Source organism: Poecilia mexicana, unplaced genomic scaffold (assembly GCF_051168715.1).
Source record: "Poecilia mexicana isolate PSO_F unplaced genomic scaffold, ASM5116871v1 scaffold_15, whole genome shotgun sequence".
In the NCBI taxonomy this organism is placed as follows: Eukaryota; Metazoa; Chordata; class Actinopteri; order Cyprinodontiformes; family Poeciliidae; genus Poecilia; species Poecilia mexicana.
The window spans coordinates 2,325,825-2,348,592 of NW_028263384.1; the positions used below are offsets into that span (position 1 = coordinate 2,325,825).

A 22,768-nucleotide genomic window follows, 5' to 3' on the forward strand; every position below is an offset into this window, starting at 1 on the left:
CAGCAACACTACACAATTATGCTTACCCTCAGCCTGCACCAGGCTACTTCACTAACATTGTTCCTCGTGATAACAGAAGTTTTAACTTAAGCAATAGGCAAGCTTCAGTTAAAAAATTAAAGATTTAATGTCTCAATGTGGGTATTGATCGTGTCGCTTATTTATTGTGAAGCATTTCTTGTTATTGTTGCCGTAATACATTTTAGTTGTTGTAAAAAAAAACCTGACTAAAATGTTAATTCTACTATGTTAATGTTATTTTTACTTTTATTTTTTTTCTACAATAGCAAAAAAAATTAGTAAAATTGAAATATATGATTTTTTTGAAGTGTCTATGTGCAGTTTAGTGGTGTAAATCACACTTCATTGAGTAAGCGGTGTTCTGAAGAAACTTATTTCAAATAGAAATGTCTTTCAAGATCAGCATTTATGTTTGTAGCACAGCAGTGTGCTAAGAAAACAAGTAGTTTTTTATCGTCATTTTTATCATTATCACAATAGGACTGCAAATACATTTGGGGGGGATTCTGGATTTTTTTTCTTCCTTTTTTTAACCAGGTAAACCCCGTTGAGATCTAGATCTCATTTTCAAGAGGGACCTGGGCAGAAGTCTGCAATACACAGCAACCTGGTTACAAAATAAAATTAATTAATACATAGCACAAGTGTAAAACAGTATAAAACAATTTAAAAACAGTGACACTGTTTACAAGAATCTCATTGCCTGTTTTAAAGAATCGCTCGAAATAAGTCCAGTGAAATCAATTCTGACATCCTGATTTCAGACTGGAGCTGATCCAGGCTGAAGGAGCCATCACACTCAACGCTTGCTTCACTTTTTCAGTTCGGAAACGTGAAGCAAGCGTTTCCGAACGCAAAAGAACGCAAAAGAAAAATGTTGTTAGAACATAAAGAATGGGAATTAACAGATCTATGTAAAAGAAAGTTTAAGTATGCTGGAGCCAAGCAGAGTAGAGATTTATAAATCAGGATCATCAGGTGATTGTTTCTCCATACGCTTAAAGAAGGCCATTCAGCTTTTGCATACAACTCACAATGATGTGTGAGACGTCTGCTACCTGTTACAAACCTTAAAGCACAATGATAAACAGTATTTGGTGATTGAAGGCATTTGGTCGAAGCATTCATATATAAAACATCACCATAATCCAGGGGTGGCAGGAAGGTTGCAGCTACCAATTTACTTCTAGCTTTAAGAGAAAAACAAGATCCATTTCGGTAATAAAACCCAATCTTCATTTTCAGTGTTCATAACAATTTGGCTATGTGATTCTTAAAAGAATCTAAAATAAAGCCAAGATATTTATAATTACTGACAAACTCAATTTGTGTTCCTACAGCAGTTGTAAGCAATAGAGGGATTTCTGGTAGTTTTCTAGAGTGTGAAACAAACCATTGCTTTTGTCTTATCCACATTCAGAACTAACTTCAGAGTTTGTAAGCAGGTTTGAACTACATTAAAAGCAGACTGCAAATACTGAATTGCCTGTATATGTGATGAAGAATAGCAGTAAATTACTAAATCATCTGCATAAAAACGATAAAAAGCATTTGACTGATTTTCACACAAGTTATTTATTTAAATAGAGAATAAAAGTGGCCAAGAACTGAGCCCTGTGGGACACCATTTAATAGCGGAAGTAAAGCCAGTCAATTGAACTCTCTGGGTTCTGTTCAACAGGTAATTAGCTACTCACTTGGTAGCTTGATGTGAGAGCCCAATGCTATGTAGAATGTCAATTAAAAGCGTGTGATTTACTGTGTCAAATGCCTTTGATAAATCAATAAACAGAGCAACACAATCCTTTTTGTTATCAACAGCCTGAATAAGATCATTAATAACCTTTAAAGTGGCAGTAACAGTACTATGTTTTTTCCTAAAACCAGACTGTACATTTTGTAAAACACAATTGGAATCTAAAGAAATCTTCAATTGATCTGCAACTAATTTTTCAAAATTTTTGCTAGGATAAATGGTTTAGAAATTGGTCTGTAATTGTTTACCTGTGACGATTCTCCACCCTTGAATAGAGGCAAAACAAATGCTGATTCCCAGACTCTAGGGATTTTATTACATATTAGACTTGTATTAAAAATATGAGACAATGGCTCTGCTATGAACTCTGCAGCTAATTTTAGAAAAAAGAAAAGGATCCAGGTTATCTTGCCCTGCTGATTTTTTGATGTCTATGTTTTTCAATTCTCTGAGAACCTCAGCTTTCCAAATAGGGGAAAAATTAAAATTGGTGAAGTTACAATCATTACTCAAAAACTGCTCATCAGAATATACATTTGGGCCGAATGAATTTTAATCATCAAATAGAGAGTCAACAGAAATAAAATGCTCGTTAAAATAATTTAAAATTGCTAATTTATCAGACACCATTTTACTTTTATTCCAAACAAAATTTGGAAAAATATTTATTGTATCTCAACACTAATGTTTATTTTTGACCAACACAGATATTTTATTTTGTTGTCTTCCAAAAATAATGGCCCTTTTTGCCAAAAGTGATTTGGGAATTTTTGATTTATTTATTTTTTTTTAAATCACCTGGCAAAAAAGATTTTGGCAAAGTGACGATATCAAAGTTTTTGTAATCAGCATTGATAAGATTAAAGACATTCAAAAACATCTGGACATTTCTTGACTAATCTTAGACGAGACCATTTGATTATGGAACAAGGACAAGACATTTACGATCTGAATATGCTTTGTGTTTCTCGGAGGGAACAGCTGAACAAACTACTTGTTTTCTTAGCCCACTGCTGGTTCATTCTTTTAGTTCTGCTGGGATGAATAACATCAGCTGAGGCCACCTCTGATTTCAAGAACACACAGTGCAGATTGTTCATTCAAAGGACTGGCAATTAGAGGAAAACATGTAAAGTGACACAGGCAGACAGGATGATGCAGACAGCCCTCAGAACCATCCAGTGATCATGCATCATCAGTCAGTTTCTGAGGAATTAAACACAATTCCTGCCACAAGCATGCCTGTTAAAGAGTTGAGACTTTCACTTTGTACATCGGTGGCAATATGCAATTAAGTAGGTCACTGTTGTTGAAATCATATTCGTTTTTATGTTTTGGAAAAAAGTGTATTCCATTTCTAACTACATCAACCTACAGAGTTTTTACACTTATTCAACTTTAAGAATACATTTTTAATCCCAAAGTAATTCAATTAAAGAAATTAAATATTGTTGTAACTTATTTTATCCAAAGTTTTTCAAAGTCTAAAATCATGTATATTTTGGTATGGATAAGTTTTTATACATTTCAATCAATGAAGTTAATTTGTATAGCATATTTCAGCAACAAGGCAGTTCAAAGTGCTTCACATCATTAAAACACAAGAATACAAAATCATAAAAACCACCATGCAGTCAACTATATGAGTCAGACCTTTCCTGAGTCAAGTTTCCTCCTCTGTAAAGGAGGAAACTTGACTCCTCTGTAAAATGCTAAAAAAAAAAAAAAGCTTTGTATAAATATATGGCACATATTTCTATATCCTTCTGGCTTTAAATATAAAACAGGAAAGGTAGAAAAGATGAAACTAGAATAGATACAAGGGAACAAGGAAGGAAGGAGGAATATAAGGAATGGGAAAGAGGTATACAAGGAATTGACGATAGAAGGGAGGCGGGGCACAAGGATACAAGAAAGTTCACCAGTAAACAATGAAAAATACAAGGAAGGTAAGAAGTAAGAACACAGGGATTCAAGGAAGGAATGAAGAGGATGAGGAGGGGAGGAAGAGCAGTTCTCTTATTTAATTACCGTATTTGTATTTCAAGAACAATTTACTGATTTTTATACTGACTTTGGTGTTTTGCGCAACAAAATAAATCCAATAAAAACTTTACAATTAGAAACAAGTTCTGGAGACTCTTGTCATTGTATATTTTCTGTAAAGTTCGCCAAAACAAAATATCAGAGAACATTTAGAATAATGCCAGGCTAGCCTTTAACATTTTAGCTCTTATAAATGCAAATTGTCAAGACTTCAAACATGAAAGAGGTACATAAAACTCCACAAAAAACACAAGCTCAGGTGGCTTTGGAGCAGGAGCTGTGAAATTGACACTGCAGGGTACAAATAACTCACGAGCTCTTTAAAGGTGAACTGTACAGAAATAAGTTAACTGTGTTTCACTAATAATAGAAATGTCTTCATTTTTTCTGGTAATTTCTGTACCAACCTCAGTAAAATCATGTTTATGGCAGTGACCATTAGAGATGCACTGATCCAATATTAATATCGGCATCAGTACCAATATTGAAAAAACCCATCTAGATCAGGTGTTGGTCACAATGCGCCCAATCCATAAGGGCAGATCTTTCAGTCTAACTCTATGCTTGAATATTATTTAATATTTTGAATTATTACACTTTCTGAACAATTTGAAAGAAGATTTGTTGCAGTTTATCTTTGTCAAACGTAAAAATAGTCAGTCTATTGTTTTTGCCAGTTTTAGTTGCTTTATTATTCATCTGACCTTGGCTGTTATGCTCCTATATGCTCTGACTGAACAAATTAAAGTTGTTTTTACATGGCTGACCAAGCTTGTGAAGCTATTGGTGTATTTAAGTGTCCACTACTGGTGCAGAGTTATCAATACATGTGTAATTCAGTTCATTTATGTCTGTCTAGAAAAAAAAATGTTTTCAGTTTCAGTCAGTTCAGCAATGTTTCTCTGTGTCGGATCGGTATCGGCTGATACTAAACTTCAGATAGTGGTATTGGTTTTGGAAGTGAAAAAATAGTGACCTTTACACCTCACTTTAAATGGTGCCACCTCTTCAGTTTTCTGCCACATGTAACATGTTGCATGTATGCCAAAAAGTTGAGTTTTGTTTTTTGGCAAAAAATGTGAGAGAGTTAGAGTACATCAGTATTATGGAGTTGAAATGTTGTTCGCTGACCTGAAAAAACTCCACTCCTTCCTGTTCTCCACCCCCCAGCTTCAGGGTGGCCCCCTGCTTCAGCAGCAGCCTCCTCTGTTAATACTCTAAAACCTCATCACGACTTCAGCAGCACTGACTGACTCATGCACACCCACACAATCCATCTATACCATACACTCCCAAATCATTCCCTCAGAAAGACGGTCAGAACCTGTGTGGTTGGAGAACTGCACCGAGTTGATGGAGTCCACCTCAAACCCTAAAACCTGCACACAAAGACACAAGAAGAAGAGAATCAGAGCAGAAACAAAATGTCTCCAGTCAAACATTTCTAGTAATCGTTTGGGGACGTTTTAGCATCTCAAATCGAAATGTAACTTTCACCCTTTTTCATTATTTACTTTTGTAGCCTCTAAAAGCTTCACCATCACCCCACTGTCTAATTTTTGCAGCACTTATGTGTGGGTATTTATAGCTGAATACGCAGAAAACCTGATGCCCTGGAACTGCTAAGAGAGAACCAACTCTAGATGAAAAAAGGAATATTACAGCACAGCTAATTCTGTGAAATTCAAACTAAAAGAAAGGAAGATTTACAAAAACATGACAATCCAACATTGATGCAGAAATCTACAGAGCAGATAAAGAAAAAAAACGCACTTGGTGTCCTTTCGGAGTGGAAAGAGACCGGCTTGCGGCTCATCCACATACGGCTTCGTTTAACTTGACTAAAGCGGGCGGAATGAATGGGCTCTTTGTTCTTTTCAATTCACTGTGACTTTCAGAGAAGAAACACCCCTGTAAACCCCACCGCCCCTGCCAGCCAGAACAAGACTCCAAATTAACTTTGACCTTGGAGGGACGTCTGTATGCTCCTGAGCGTGCGTGCTTTCTGCAACGTAACCTGCTGGATGAGCACCACCAGCGTGTGACTTTCAACGTGTGAGGTGCCGAACAAAAACATGAAGCTGTAGATAAAACCTTCACAAGAAAGGCTGAACTGTGGATTAGACTGTGAGTTGTTGTTTTTTTTTGTCGTGGTGATCGTTTAGTTAATATCTAAGAAGGAGTTCCGCTACTCATGGAGAAGGAGACAGACTCTAGAACAGGGGTGGGCTACTCCAGGCCTCGAGGGCCGGTCTCCTGCAACTTTTAGATGCGTCTCTACTTCAACACACCTGAGTCAAATAATGAGGTCATTAGCAGAAGTCTGGAGAACTTGACTACACTGAGGAGGTGATTCAGCTGTTGGATTCAAGGGTGTTGGACCAGGGAGACATCTAAGAGTTGCAGGACACCGGCCCTCGAGGACCAGGATTGCCCAGCCCTGCTCTAGAAACAAGAAGTAGCATGTCAGTTTGACTAGTTAGACTAGCACTGAGTAACCTTCTGGATGGAGGGTGAAAAAGGTGACATGGCTGAAACCAGGAACTTTGAACATGCAGTTATTAAAAAAATTGGTATGGGTCAAGAAGGGACCAAAAAATATAGCTGCAGTGTGAGCGTAGCATAAACAGGGACCAAAGTGGTAGGAACGAAGTCAAAATGTTGACACGTGATCACATAGTTTCAGGATGCTCGCTTTAGCCCAAACCCTGCCTGTGAGAAATGGGAAGATCCCACAAAACCGCTGTGCCACTATGTCTACAATTGGTTTTAGCTGTCAAGTTGTCAACATAACCCACTAAATCTTAAATGTATGTGAGATATGTAAAAAGAACACTACAACAACTAAATAAAGTCAGGAAAAAGTTTTAATTAAAAGTAAAATAGTGAGGGAGAGGGAAGTAGGTCAGCTATGCTAGCTTGACAAAAACATGACTGTCAGGTTAATGGATTTCTCTAAATTCTCCTTAGATATGAATGTTATCGTGCATGGTTGTTTGTCCTGTCTGTCTCTGTGTTGTCCTGCGATGGACTGGCAACCTGTCCAGGGTGACCCCACCACTTGCCCGAAATCTCTCGCTGGAGATAGACACCAGCAACACTCCCAACTAGGAACAACTCCACTAGGGACAAGGGCATAAGGAAATGGATGGATGGATGAAGTTGAGAGGAGGAGGAAATAATGATTGACAAGTTCAAAATCTCATTTTAAATGTAGGTGTTGGTGGGATGTTCGCCCACTACATCGGACCAGAACAGAGCAGGAGTTCAGTGTTTTCCTCACGGCCTTGGACAATTTCTCCTCAGAACTATCCATCCTGCTTTTCTGGGAGAAAAACTAGTTTATGGAATTTGAGCAGAGCTGTTTTCTGCACAAACACACCCACAAAATTCATACCAAACAAACAGTTTTGCCTGCAGAAACTATATTGCACAAAGTAGGAACTATTTGTAAACACTGTGAGATTATGACAGACGTCAGGTTGTTAGCCAACAACTGACTTCTGTTTTGGAGCTTCATGGATGAAAGATTCAGGGATCCATCTGATCACCTCAAGACCAAGAACTAACAAATTTATTTTAATCTAACCTGAACGGGATAATTCTGCACTGAACGGAAATTATTTACAACAGTTTGACATTGAAAACACAAATAATGGGCATTTTCTATTAGAGACGCAGACAATACGTTTTTGTTGTAATAAATTAAGTTTTCCCGTTTCCTGCTTTCAGTTTAACTACAAGTTTTCCTCAACAAGCAGCAGCTTCCAAACCTCCAAACCGCTAACTCTTAGATATGGTGCATTCAAGGATCAGAAAAACATGGGATTTTGTTTTTGTTTCCAACTGGCCCATCTGAGGAAATCATGTAATTGTGGTCTTTGCTTTTTAGTCATTGTTTCTGTACTTTCCACAATCTTACACTGTATTGTTACACTCTTAGATATTAAGGCGTGTAGCAGTGAACACCAAATAGCCTAGATTTTCCTCTTTTCTTTCTTTTTTTTTAACTCTTATGCCTTCTGCACACTGTACCCACATGTGACTCTCTCATATGGAGAACCCATCTGTAAAGTACCTGATTTGAGGCAATCCTCCCACATTAAACAAGATTAGATCAGAAATTCCCACACACATTTACAGCAACATGAATACATGATGATGGTTTTGTCTCATCTTTAAAGCAAGAGATAAATAATCTCCATGTATGGCCAAGAAGCCAAAGGAAGGGCCTACTTCTCCCTTGCTGTCTCCCTAACTCTGCAAGGCCTTCCTTCCTTAGAGCATTAGGTTGTTCACAAACCATCACACTGACCACAGTCTGATTTCTATGTACTTCATGCAAGTGTACATGCTTACTTCTACAGCGTTTCTCTAAATCTGAATTTAAAAAAAGAAAATCAAGAAGTATAAACTAATACTACAGTGCAGGGAAATAATTTATAATGTATAATAAAAGTACTCAAATTTGTTTTGTTTGCAAATGACAGAGTTTTTTCTTCTAGGATAGATTTGGATGAATGAATGAATGAATGAATGAATGAATGAATGAATATACTTGATTAATCCCAGAGGTTAATTGCAGTAGGTTTTGAACATGTTCAAAAAGGAAAAACATTAAACAAAAAGTGATTTGATAAGTGAATTATCAATAAATTTAGATAAAGCTAAATTTATGTTATTAAAAATAAATATTTGTACTGATAATACAAATATTGAAGGGGAATAAAAGGGGTAAACTAAGATAAGTTTATGCTTCTACCTACCTCCTTTTCAAACAAATAAATATGCATCATGGTGTATAAGTGTGAACTTATTTGAAATAAACAAATAAGCTATTATGGCACAAAAAAAAGCCTCTGTTGAGTCACCCATCCTGGGAATCGTCTCTACTTTCTCAGATTTTCTGTTTAGTTTATCCCCAGCACCTCAGCTCTGTCTTCGTCTTCGCGTCATTAGGAGTAATCCTGTGGCGGCCAATCAGAGCGTGTCTTCCTCACGCTGCAGTCTCCGTTATGACAGCACAGAGAGAGGGATGCCCAGCACGCTCGCGGACATCATCGTCATCATCCTCCCCGTCTCTCTTACACCAGCTGAATCATGGCCATTACTCTGAAAGCTGAGCAGCCTCTTCACTGACCTGCCACTCGTTTTTTTAATCAAAATTCCCCACAGTGCCAGATTTGACCTCATTTCTTTACTTTTACCACCGTGGACAAGAATCTCTGGCGAGGAAGACTGCAATGCTGACCATTTGGATATTTTTGGACAGTTGTATTGTCTATGCATGTAAAATTATTTCCTGGTGAACATTGGTTGAGAAGAGTGTGCCACGGCACTAAAAGTTGAAACCACAACATCAAAATTAATCTGAAGTATGACTCCAGCTGCTAATGTCAAAAAAGCACAATTCCTCAATTGCAGTGAAATAGAAACACAATTAAAATTAGACAAGTTTGTTCACGCGATGAGTCATTAAAAAAACATGCCGCTCTGCCACCATCATGCTCCTGCCACTTCCTGTCGTCTCCTTCTTTATTTCCACCAGTAGAAACATCCAGTTGGTGATTCTGTGACTCATGTGATGCGAAAAAAAAAAATTCTATCACAGCTTTGTAAAATACACCAATAGCCATATAACCAAAAAGCCACCTCATCCTAGAGCCAAACATTTTTTTCCAAACTGCCTTGTTTCCATAGGTTGAGTTTCCCTGTGACTGCTTGAAGCAGATGAGATCCTTCCCAGACTCTTCAAGGATAAGCAGATATAAACAACGGAAGGATATAATTCAGTAGACTGCTTTCAATTTAGCATGTGTTCTATTTGGAGCTAAGTTAATATTTAAATTAATATTTTGAGCAGATTTTACAACCACTCGCCAACTTTATTCTTTATTAAAAATATTGGTTACAATTCTAGCTACTTTTTCAGGTGTTACTGGAAACGTTTGGAGACTCATGACAGCACTTATTGGTGTTCCCCAGATACAGCACTCGCAGAGAAAAGCCAGACCCACTTTGTCTGCATCCTGACTGCAAATGAATCACAGAGTCAGGCATAAGGCCACTACTGACCAATCCCTAACAGTCAAGGTCAGATACAGAAATGATCTTGCCTTTGTCCTAAATAAATTACTGCATTTCTATTGTATATTTTGGTCTATTCAGGTTGTTAATGCAGTCTGTACAAAAAAAACGTTCAAATAATTATTGTACTGTAACTTTGTGTAAGTTCCTAAGTAGAAACACACCAATATAAAAATTTAGGACAATATCAGTGTCAAATTGTTAACACCACCATTGCTTCTCTGCAGTGTTGTGGTACTCGAAGTTGGTCTTGGTCTCAAGACCGGTCTTAAGACCATTTTTTGATGGTCTCGGTCTCGTCTCAGACTCGACCACATTTGGTCTCGGTCTTGTCTCGGTCTCAGCCGCTGAGGACTCGGCATTTTATTTCAAGACCAGTCGAGACCGCAACTGTGAAAATATCACTAACCGTACAGCATACTGTCCACTTTATTTGTTAACATCTTTGTTTTCAGTGGATGCAAAACGCACCGATTAAAATCCAAGCAACTACGTGTTTCTGATGTTGACTGACTTGTCGCATATATGGGACAACGCTATGTCCAAAAGTCTGCAATATAGTGATGTGACATTCAGAAACAGTCGATTCTTCTCCACGGCTCTTTACTTATTAGATAGGACTGGAGTGTCACTCACTGAGAGCCGTTGTTCTATCAGATTACCATATGCTGTCAGAATAGCAAACATGCAGTGAGTACCATGCATGCGCATTAAGAAGTCTGACCGTCAGAGGAGTTGTCAGTTCACCATATGCAGCAAGTTATGACGAAAATAAGTCATTAAATTGTTTATAATATGACATAATATGATAACTAGATAGATATACATGTGTTGTCGTGGTTTCAAAGTGTGTTTAAAGCAGGTCTGGCTGAAGCTGGATGCCATACAACTGTTAATAACTGTTAATAATGATCTACGTCATGATTCTATGTTGCTGATTAAATAAAATCATATGGTAATGACAACGTATGCATGAGCTAAGCGTACGACTATCTGACAACGTATGCTGATCTGACAGAACACCCGTTCTTTGTTCTTGTAATGCTCTGTGTACACTGCATCATTATTTTATTTAATTAAGTACGTTGATATTTAAATTAACAAATAACTAAAACACAAGAACGAAAGAGCACGCAGAGCATGCACATTGCTCTTTGATTGTTTTTGTTCAAAGTGGCAACTGTAATGTCTGCCATGGTGTCAGACTACCTGGCTTCATGTACTGGGATAGAGAGTGAAAACAGTCACAATGAGCGCCTTCTGTTTGGTTACTTCTTGCTTGTTGCTCCTTGGTCAGTGTTCGTAGTTGAGCGTTATTTACCGTCAGGGCATTGCCTCAATTGCTATGTTAAATGGTGCAGACAGTGGTGGTTTCTTACATGAGCAATATGGGCAAATGTCCAGGGTGTTATGTTTTTAGGAATGGCACGAGACCATCACACATTTTAGCACAGAAATGGAATATTTAATATTGGTAAAATGTAATAAGTATTTAATATCTAGGTGTTTTTATGGGAATATGGATCTTTCAGATTATTTTGAGAAGCAATTTAGATCATATTTTACATTTTATTGTGTCATGTAGCACGGCCGCTGGTCTTGGTCTTGACTCGGTCTCGATTTCCCTCGGTCTTGGTCTTGACTTGGTCTCGGACCCTAAAAGTCTTGGTCTTGTCTCGGTCTCGATACACTCTGGTCTTGGTCTTGTCTTGGTCTCGGGTTAGGTAGTCTTGAACACAACACTGCTTCTCTGCTTCAGTTAAACTCCCCACAATCCTTTACTGTCCCACCATCACTGTCACATGACCAACCTTTCCCACCAGAAAATGGCAACAAGATGGAAATATATAGTTTATTTATCGGACCGATGTCATCCATTCATCTATCCATCCATCCAATTTCTGTACACCCTTGTCACCCTTTCTGTACACTACGCAATGCACCTTTTTGCTCCCAACTTAATGAATAATCAGTTTAAATACTCATAATATCAATATTGACCAAAAATAATCCTAATTATTGTTTTTCATAATCTAGAAGCCCTATTATGCAAGGCTGCACCGATTGCAATTTTCTGGCTGATCGCCGATTGACTGATCTTTATAAAGTCCAACCTGCCGATTACGATTTTGACCAATTACAATTTCTTTTTTTATCTGAAATGTTGCTAAATACAGCAAGAAGTCACTGAATTGGCAACAGTGGTGTGACTATTGTTAACTGCAAACAAGCTGACATGAGCTGGTAGGCCAGTCAGTCAGTCAAACCTCTCTCCTCAGAGTAGATGAGGACAGTGGCTGATTTTTATACCTTTGTGGAGGTAGATACTATCAGGGTATAAGATCAGCTTCACATGTACGTATCGGCCAATCACCCAAGATTAAGGAAATCTGAGTCGATTTATCTGTGGATACCTACTAAAATAAACGTATACTACCTAGCACTCAGGAAAACATGAGTTTTAGGAACGTATCTGAATGTTCGGACCCAGATATACAGGTGCTGGTCATAAAATTAGAATATTGTGATAAAGTTCATTATTTTCCATAATGTCATGATAAAAATTAAATTGTCATATATTTTAGATTCATTGCACACCAACTGAAATATTTCAGGTCTTTTATTGTTTTAATTTTGATGATTTTGGCAAACAGCTCATGAAAACCCAAAATCCTTGTCTCAAAAAATTAGAATATTATGAAAAGGTTCTCTGAACGAGCAATAAAAATAATCATCTGAATCAACAAAGTAACTCTAAACACCTGAAAAAGATTCCTGAGGCCTTTAAAAACTCCCAGCCTGGTTCATTACTCAAAACCGCAATCATGGGTCAGACTGCTGACCTGACTGCTGTCCAGAAGGCCATCACTGACATCCTCAAGCAAGAGGGTGAGAAACAGAAAGAAATTTCTGAACGAATCGGCTGTTTGCAGAGTGTTATATCAAGGCACCTCAGTGGGAAGTCAGTAGGAAGGAAAAAGTGTGGCAGAAAACGCTGCACAATGAGAAGAGGTGACCGGACCCTGAGGAAGATTGTGGAGAAGGGCCGATTCCAGACCTTGGGGGAAGCAGTGGACTGAGTCTGGAGTAGAAACATCCAGAGCCACTGTGCACAGGCGTGTGCAGGAAATGGGCTACAGGTGCCGCATTCCCCAGGTCAAAGGTCAAGCCACTTTTGAACCAGAAACAGCGGCAGAAGCGCCTGACCTGGGCTACAGAGAAGCAGCACTTTGGACCACTGTTGTTCAGTGGTCCAAAGTACTTTTTTCGGATGAAAGCAAACTTTGCATGTCATTCGGAAATCAAAGTGCCAGACTCTGGAGGAAGACTGGGGAGAAGGAAATGCCAAAATGCCAGAAGTCCAGTGTCAAGTACCCACAGTCAGTGATGGTCTGGGTGCCATGTCAGCTGCTGGTGTTGGTCCACTGGGTTTTATCAAGGGCAGGATCAATGCAGCAGCTATCAGAAGATTTTGGAGCACTTCATGCTTCCATCTGCTGAAAAGTTTTATGGAGATGAAAATTTAATTTGGTCTGGAATCGGCCCTTCTCCACAATCTTCCTCAGGGTCCGGTCACCTCTTCTCGTTGTGCAGCGTTTTCTGCCACACTTTTTCCTTCCTACTGACTTCCCACTGAGGTGCCTTGATATAACACTCTGCAAACAGCCGATTCGTTCAGAAATTTCTTTCTGTTTCTCACCCTCTTGCTTGAGGATGTCAGTGATGGCCTTCTGGACAGCAGTCAGGTCAGCAGTCTGACCCATGATTGCGGTTTTGAGTAATGAACCAGGCTGGGAGTTTTTAAAGGCCTCAGGAATCTTTTTCAGGTGTTTAGAGTTACTTTGTTGATTCAGATGATTATTTTTATTGCTCGTTCAGAGAACCTTTTCATAATATTCTAATTTTTTGAGACAGGGATTTTGGGTTTTCATGAGCTGTTTGCCAAAATCATCAAAATTAAAACAATAAAAGACCTGAAATATTTCAGTTGGTGTGCAATGAATCTAAAATATATGACAATTTAATTTTTATCATGACATTATGGAAAATAATGAACTTTATCACAATATTCTAATTTTATGACCAGCACCTGTATTAAAGTTTGACCTGCATAAACTCCTGGTGGGTCTAAATGAATGCCCTGCAGTGTCAAGAACTTCAATGTCAAAGAACTAATTGGGACAATGTTCCCAATATTAGACTATAAAATACTGATGAAATGTAGTATAGTGACACTACATTGACTGACAAATGCCCGGACTAAACTGACTCGGATCAGGGACAAAAGGGATCCTGATTGGCCGATCCCTTTAGAATGCTAATAAGATAAGCTAATAGAGCTTTTCAAACATTATAAAGAAAATTATCCTCATTGTAAATAGCTTGTTGTTCTATTGTTGTAACATCCAAACTGATTCTATTAGAATGAATTGGGGATTTTGATTATAATATCCATAAAAGTGGAGTTGCAGAGCTTGCAGAGTAGGAGTACATTGACTGTGACCTGCCTGAGTCGAGGCTGTGTGCTGAGTCCGGCCCTGTTGCTCTGCATTACTTTACCATTAAGGTGGTACAAATTAGCCTTAATAGGGCATAGTGCTTAAAGATTACTGACTACACTGAACTCTGATGACAAGCATCAAAGCGGAACAGCCATGAAGAGAAGCACCAAATAAATCCTGGTGTGCTGCAGGCTAAAAATAAACCTGGGCCACCTCTCACCACGAGCATCATGATGGAGCTCATACTGTATGATCCTCGCACCAACCTCCACCAGCCACGGCAAAGCCTATATCATCAGGGTAATTATTACTAATGCAAAGACACTTAATGTCATCCTATTGTCAATAATGGACGTCATAAAGGAGACATGATGGCAACGCTCATTGCCAGAAGGAGCTAATACCCCTAATGTCCTCTCACATATCGTATCAATTGCCTCATTTAGACGGCGCTTGTTATGACTCTTTGTAAGACACTTGAAAAACCGCCCTGAGGCAAGACTTTTATTACTGTTTATGTAGGTAATGAGCCAAGAGCAAAAGTTAGAAGAGTTTGCAAGACTCCAAAATAAAACAATCACTTGTTCATTCAGTTTTTGTTTTTTTTTAGTTTGAGGTTTGGATCTTTTTCCAAGTTAATACAGACTGCCCAATAAAGTAGATAACTGAAGCACTGAAATTAGACTATTCAGATATAAAAAGACTGAATGAAATTTGAAACATGTCAAACACTAGCATAACTGGAAAATGTTGGGAGGTAGAGATTTTACGAATATTCGGCCTTCTGATAAATCAGCTCTAATTTGCCTATTTATTAGGGCTGAAACGATTCCTCGAATGATTCGAGTACCTCGATTACTAAAATTCCTCGAGGAAAATTTACCTGCCTCGAAGCTTCGTTAATTTATGTTTTATTAGTTAGTGCACCGTGTTCCGGCCGGGACTTCATTTGCGTTGCGCGGAGCTCTCACTTCCGCCTCTGAGTTGTTGACAAAAGCTAAGTCTCAGCGGCATAAAGTCCAATCTTCAAGATTGGCCCGTGGGGATTTTATGGATTGATGATAATGCCCGACTTTTTATCGTTTTTGGGGAACCAATAAGCATCCTTAAAATGACTGGGGGAATGCCTGGAGTACGGCAGCATTTCTCCTCCGGAGCTGCTGGTTGAAAGCGAACGGCGGGAAGAGCGCTGAGGTGAGCGGATAGCCTGAACAGGGCGGGCGGCTGAGTAGCTGATGCTTACCGTGTAAATGTAGCTTTACCGACGAACCGCACAATACATTTCATATCCCGGTCTGAAGAAACGGGTGGCGGAGCGCATCGTACATGGCTGGTAGATGAGTTTCTGAGTGTGACCAGTGAAGGTGTCGTAAATATCCCGTATTGCTTCCCCCGTGTTCGTCCCCCGGTCTAACGGTTCGTCAGTCCGCTGGTCTATTTCCTCCCCTCCATCTTACGTTCTTCATTCGCCCTCTCCTCCCACTCCAGGCGGCATTTCCCGTATTTTCAAACCCAAAGCGTGACAGGTTAGGTGGCAAGGTGAGTTTAATTAATCTATTAAACTCACTGAAGATGAATACATAAACTAAAAGCTGGATTGTAGACATTTTTATAAGCAAATTTGTGAGCCTGCCTCTTTATTAAATTCAATATAATTTCAGATTTTTCTATAACTTTTCTTCTGGTTAACTTAGAAAGTGAGCTATTATTGTTACAGGTTAGTTTTCTAAACTACAAAAAAGCAACTGTTAGGGATGCTCAAATATGAAAAATTGGACTGACATTGATATCTGATAGTAACACCGGTATTATGCCAGATTTACCAATATTTCATTTTATAATTTTTTTTTATCCGATTACTCGATTAATCGTAAGAATAATCGATAGATTACTCGATTACTAAAATATTCGTTTACAACAGCCCTACTATTTATTATAATTATTTATGTAATTTCTCACTGGGATCAATGAAGTACTTAAGTGGTTAACAATAGTCGCTCCACTGTTGCCAAATTAGCAACTTTGCTGACCTGAGCAAAGGAGTAAAGCCCCTCTCATTATTGGGGGGACAATAAAGAAGGAAATTTCTTAAGCATAATTTTGGGGGATCAGAAAAGTTACAGCAGCAAAGTGTAACGTGATTTAATTTTTCTTTTTTATGTGTTCAAGCTGCAGGAGCAAAATTGGATGAGTGGTAATGTACAACAAATGTGTTTTTCTCAGTAAACAAACTGTAGAGACCCACAAAAGTCAAACTAAAATTCAAATGTTGAATATCTGGGAAGTATCATAACTTCAACTTACCGCTGAAAGCACCAGGGTTTTTATGGAAAAATATTCAGATTTTGTGGTTTTAAAGGCTCTACGTTAAAGATAGTAAGAAATAAAGGCATACTTTCTTGTTTTTTAGTCAGCTGCTCTGCAATAGCCCCTCTGCTCTCAGTTTCCACCGAGCTGTCGGCTAGTGGCACCACTCAGTCCCTCCTGCCCATTTCAAACTCTTCTTACTAACATAAGAGTTAAATTGCCAAATATAATTGAGATATTTCCTACCTTTAACAAAAACAACTAAGTCTATTAAAACAATGTAGCCAGTTTTGTTAGTTTTGATTTAGGCATAACAATGCAGTTTATCATGATTCAGCCTAACTAATGAAATGAACAAACTGCAGTCTGACTTTTGTTAATGTGTTTCTTCCTATTGAGTAGCTAAAGGAAATAAAATGTGTATCATGTCTTTTGCTTTATGTATTTACTTCCTGGAATTTTTGTGCTGCATAGCCACAGCTAACAGTTAGCTCCTCACTTCAGAGGCTCCAAGGAGCCTGTGCGGACTGAACCATTGCTCTAACAATGGTGGGGGGGGACCTAAAAATTCATTCTTATTTTTGTCTTAGATGAAAGGGGTATTCATTTCATACTTTGTTTCTTTTGCCTTTTCTCTATTGATATTGTTTAAATACAAGGATTTCCTTCATGATTTCTTTGGGAGAGACAATTCTAGACTTTTCCAAGATTGGGAGGTTCCACTCCCCCCCCCTCCGGGATTTACGCCAATGGACCTCAGTGAAGTTGGTCCCTCAAACCTTTTTCAAATTAAATTAGTGTCAAAGGTTTGTTCTGAAAAATATTTTCATGCTACCATCATTTTAAAGACATTAATAAATGTTTGCAGAGGGCATCAAAGGTCAATCAGCCCTTCGACATTTACAAAATCAAATGTATTCAGTGACAAACATTTTAGCTACTCAAACAGAGCACAATTAATTAATATAAGTAGTGTTTGATTTTGTTAATGGGGAGTAGGTTGATCTCTGGTGACCTCTGGAAACTTTTTTTTCTAAAATCTCACAACTTATAATGGCAAAAAAAACAAAAAACTGCTCCACAAACCAGCATAAATGTGTGATGCCAACTTCATTTAATTTGGAGAAGGTGATGTGAACCTACTTCACTCAGGTGTTGCTAAATTTAACAACTTTTCAGACAAGAGGATCGGTGATCGGCCAGAAGACTGCAATCAGTGCACCCAAACTGTGAAAACCTTCAGATGAGTTGTCTCAACCGCATTCCTCAAGGGCAAGAGTCCTTCAACTTGTGTCTCTTGTCCTAAACACTTTCATTAAATGGCTAAACTCCCTAACTAGCCTTTGCAAGGCTCTGCTAATGAGATAATATTGGATCCACGTGTGTTGGAGCAGAGAGACATCTAAAAGCTGCAGGACACCAGTTCTCCAGATCTGCAGTTTGAGACCACTACTGTAGAATTTATTCTGACAGTTTTTAGAATTACTTGGGTACTATGCTACTGTCTATGTGTGTTTGTATCCAGTCGCCAAGTCAAATACAGCTGAAAATCTCAAAACATTGCACATCTAGGCAATGCTTTCTAAGAACATTTCCAGAAACAACTCCCTGCCCCTCCTCAAATTTCTAAGCACCAAAAGTTTTCTAGAAAATGTCTTACATTAATCTACAATTTTTTTAGTTTTTTTCTTCTTATTTTTTCCTGTCTGTAATGGGTTTAATATACCGGTCGAATTAAACTGTTGTAAGAGTATGAAGGAGTAGTTTTAAGGACCTTGATAAAGATAGCTACCTTACACCAGACAGCAACTTGGAGTGACCCCTGTTAAACAGAGAATGCTACAACAATGTAAGAAAATTCGCAAAATTAAGAACAATAAATGACCCTGACTAAATGATTGCGTAGGAAATCTTTGAAAAATGCTCAGCAGTATTATGTTGGTGTATCACGTTTAGAATTTCATGTAAAGTTCATCTTCCCTTATGCTGATTGATATTAATGTTTCAATAATGCAATAGTTATTAAATCCTACTTTTTGTATTTAAATTGCTTACAATTTATGTTACACACGTCCCCTCGTGATTTCTACAGAGCAGGCTACATCTCAGTCATTTATCTCAGCTCCACTCTTATCGTACTATTTGTTCCGTCGCTTTGGTGAATGAAAAGCGTCGGTTTTGCGGTGACGGACAACGAGACCTCCCAGAACATCATGATGACTCAATTATCGGGCATCCTCAATGACAGGTGTCGTGCCTCGAACCCGCAAGAAAAGGACGGGTTTTCATGTCATTTGGTCCCCGATACGCGTCCATCCTCAAACGTCACCTCAATGAACGTTTTTCGCATGGAAGTACATCAGAGAGACGGTGAAAGGAGGGACTACATGCGCCAGGGACACAACATTTTACGCGACACCTGTCTACGAGGGTTAACATTTATATTTAGATTATTATAATGGTCTATCTAGCAATTATCAAAACAGTAAAATTAAGTTTTAATTGACAAATTCTTACAAATAAAAGCACATTATAACAGCTTGGAAGATGTTAATTATAATTATGTGAACTTACTAGAACGTTATATCTATAGAAAATGTATAGAAATTTGGGCTGTTTTTTGCTAGAAGATAGCTGGGAAACAGAAACACAGGAAGTCAGGAAGGTACCGTGTTAATTGGCATCTCAGACAGGGTCGTGTTCGTGACGGGTGTTGTGTCGCCCGCTGTCCGATAATGAGTGTATGCAGTTAGCATTTACCTGTAATGGGAAAGAGGCGCTCTTGTTGCCCACGTATCCCCGGACTACATGGCTCTGTATGGACAGAACACGGCATTCCATGGCGGCTCCCGGTCAGCCGAGGGGAAATGTAGATAATCCGTTATTCAAAGACAACCACGTCTACACATAACAACACGAGAAAACACCGTTTTAACTCTATAACAACAGAGAAGAACCAGTGTTAGCTAGCTTTCTAACCTCTCACACAGATGTGACGGAGAGCGCGTGCGGCAGCGACTGTAGTGATATGTGTGTGTGTGTATGAATGAGGGAGAGAGCGCGTGCGAATGAGCGCACACTAACAGCTATTACAGCCCTTAACGTTACTGTTACCGGTAACGTCGCTGTTTGTGGCTCATTTTCATGTGAATCCTTAAAGGGAACAACGAGTTACAGACAAACAGGGTCGCCCCTAACAAGGACATACATTAAAAATGCACGCACACCGGCTTTACGTGCAGGCAGTCTCTGTGACCGCCTAAACAGGATGACGTCAGCACCGTGCTGAATTTAAATCAATGCAATTTTCAATCATTTTCTCTTTAGCTAGATTATTTTCCTCCAGTTTTATATATCCAAATCATTCAATACAATATCTAGCAATGACTTACTTATGTTTTAAATATGCCTAAAACAGGATGCAGTTTTTTCTGTATTCTGTATTTTTGGTGATGTGTTTTCTGTGTTGTGACTCACACCATTTCACTGGCAGAGTCGTGACTGAGGAGGGATTTGACTTGGTAAAGGCTTTTTATGTCACCACATTGCACAGCAGAGCACAGCCGGAGCTGGTTTAGCACATCCACAGGCATACAGTACAGCAAAGGTAAATGGTTGGTGGTGAAAGCATAACATGTTTTATTAATCCCCTGAATATATCTGAGTTTCAAATAGAAAAAAAACAACAACAACCAGAAAGCCTTCTAAAGTTTAGGTTCCAACTTGGAAAGTTAAAGACTCTTCACGAAGCCCAATTTAATAATCCAATATGGCTGCATTAGGCTTTCTGTTTATCTCAGTTTAGAAATTTTGGAATCAGTGAAGAAAAATGAACTCACCTTTGAAGTAAGCTTCATTTCTTCCACTAATTTTCCCCTCCGCAGTTGAGTTTTATTGTACTAATAGTTGATAAACCCAAAAACAGCAAACTGCTAAAAGTTGGCTGTAGAGTAGAGGGAGAAATTTTGTTTTGTTTGTATCTGGACACATGTAGGTTCTGTTTTCGAATATAAATCAACCCAAATATCCCCAAACTTATAGTTTTTAGCTTTGATAACCATTATTATACCAAAGCAATTAAGAGCTAGACAAAAACTTAAGTTGGAATGTCACAAATGAAAGATAAAGTAAATATAAATCAGTGTAAGATGCAAAACAAAACTCTAACCTTCACAAATTCAAAATCTTTTTTTTAATAATATAACAAGATGATAAAGTTGAAACTAAATATCTTTCCACAATTAGTAAATGCTTAAATTCTATATGTTTCAAGACTGAGAAGAAGGAAACCTTTTTTTGTAAACCAAATATTTGTTTACAAAAAAATCATGAACTGGAGGAGTTCTGAGTAACTAATAAATCTACATGAAAGATAAAGAAGAAGTCCAAAGCATATTATTCCTGTCCCTTATGTTTCCTTTGTGCACACATCCCATGAATGTTAAACATGTTCAGTTTTCTTTTGATTGTAGAGGTTTGGTCCTGTGAGGTTACTTGGCAGTTTTTGGAGACTTATTTTACTTTCTTGCGGGCTGCTTTCTGTGTGAACCTGGTACTGGGTTAGCTAGAACTGGGCATTTTGGCCGTTGTTATGACAGGACATATTTGTTTCAAATATATCCCTCTGCCACAAAAAATATATCAACAAAGCAGTAATTTTTTCCAACTTTAAGGACATTTTGTATTCAGTTTCACAATTGCAATCTAAAGTCATTTTCTATCTTATACTCATGGTTTACTGTAAGGAAAAGTGGTTTTATGACTGATAAATCATATCTAAAGCATGGGGTCAGATAAAGGGATCAGAAGCAAAAATAAAGGATGGATACTGTGATACAAAGTGTTCAGAAAATGATTAAATCTAAGATTAGAGAATTTTTAAGAATTTATCTATATTGTTTATGAAAATCATAATTACCAAAATAAATAAACTGATATGCAATGGTTTAAGCACCACAGGGGCAAAATAGTTTTTGTGGTTGTGGTCACAGCCAACATTACAGCATAAATAGAGAAATGGATGGAAGATTCTTCCCTTCATTATATTAAAAACTATGAATGGTTGAACATGAAGTAACAAATTTCTCCCATAGATTTATATATAGTTTTTCCAACATGTGGCAGCTGTGAGGCTCTGCAGACCAGAAGGGTCAAAGGGATGGGGAGAGCATGAAAAGAAGTAGTAATGAAGCCAAGAACAAGGCTGTTCTGTCGACAGCTCCACCTGCTGCTCAATGAGGCATTAAGCAGAAAATAGCAGGTTTTTTCTACTCCAAGTGCTGCTCTATTGAGCTCCTTATTGCACATGATAATAAAACAGCCAGAAATATGTTTCAAACAAATCAGACAAGGAGAGAGGGCACCACTAAGGTGAACGGGTTCACTGACATGTTTAGTACTTAGACTATTTAAAATGTTACATTTTCTGTTTTTTTTTAATTATTATTATTATTTGAATGAACACCACATATTTCTTGTTGGTTAATCACTTAAGAAAATGTAACAGAGCCGCAAATTGTGGAGGTAAAAACCCATTCCATAATCGCCATAGGACTGGATTATTATAAGCATCATCAAGAACAAAGTCTTATTCCAGTGTTGAGAACGAGCAGAACTACATACACAGCGATACGATACATTCACTATATAGCATATTTAATAAATCAGAAACAAATTTACGTCTTTTTACCAAGTGGACATTCCTATTGCTTTCACCACATCATCGTTTTGTTTAAAGCTACATTTCTACCACCATTAGAAACTGATTAAAAAGAAACGATTTAACAGAAATACTCATTTAAAAATTCTAATCTAATATTTATAAAAGTCCATTGTAGTTTAGTCTTGTATACTGCAATAAACCATTTTTTTTATTTGCTGAATTCTAAAAACAAACACTGGCTTGGTTGAATAAAGGCTTTCCCCATTTCAGCTTTGCACTCACTTAGTGCATGTTGTTGATGTAACTTCTGGGTTAATCACATATAATACTGTGTCAAACAGTTTGTGACTTCTGGGTCAATTACACATAATTTTCTGAGTCAGACTG

The 22,768-nt window shown here is 38.0% G+C and overlaps 1 protein-coding gene across 1 annotated transcript in view; it reads right to left on the reverse strand.

Annotated features, from left to right (window-relative positions):
• Nucleotides 1-19,890, reverse strand: part of LOC106926842 (pyridoxal kinase-like) — a 33,608-nt gene extending 13,718 nt beyond the window's left edge. Inside the window, exons 1-2 of the mRNA XM_015001999.2 lie at nt 19,480-19,890; nt 5,148-5,202 (exon numbers count right to left, since the gene is read on the reverse strand). Of these exons, the coding sequence (XP_014857485.1) occupies nt 5,148-5,202; nt 19,480-19,560 (136 nt within the window). The 5' untranslated portion in view covers nt 19,561-19,890. The remainder of the gene's footprint in view (nt 1-5,147; nt 5,203-19,479) is intronic.
• Between the last annotated feature and the right edge of the window lie 2,878 nt (nt 19,891-22,768).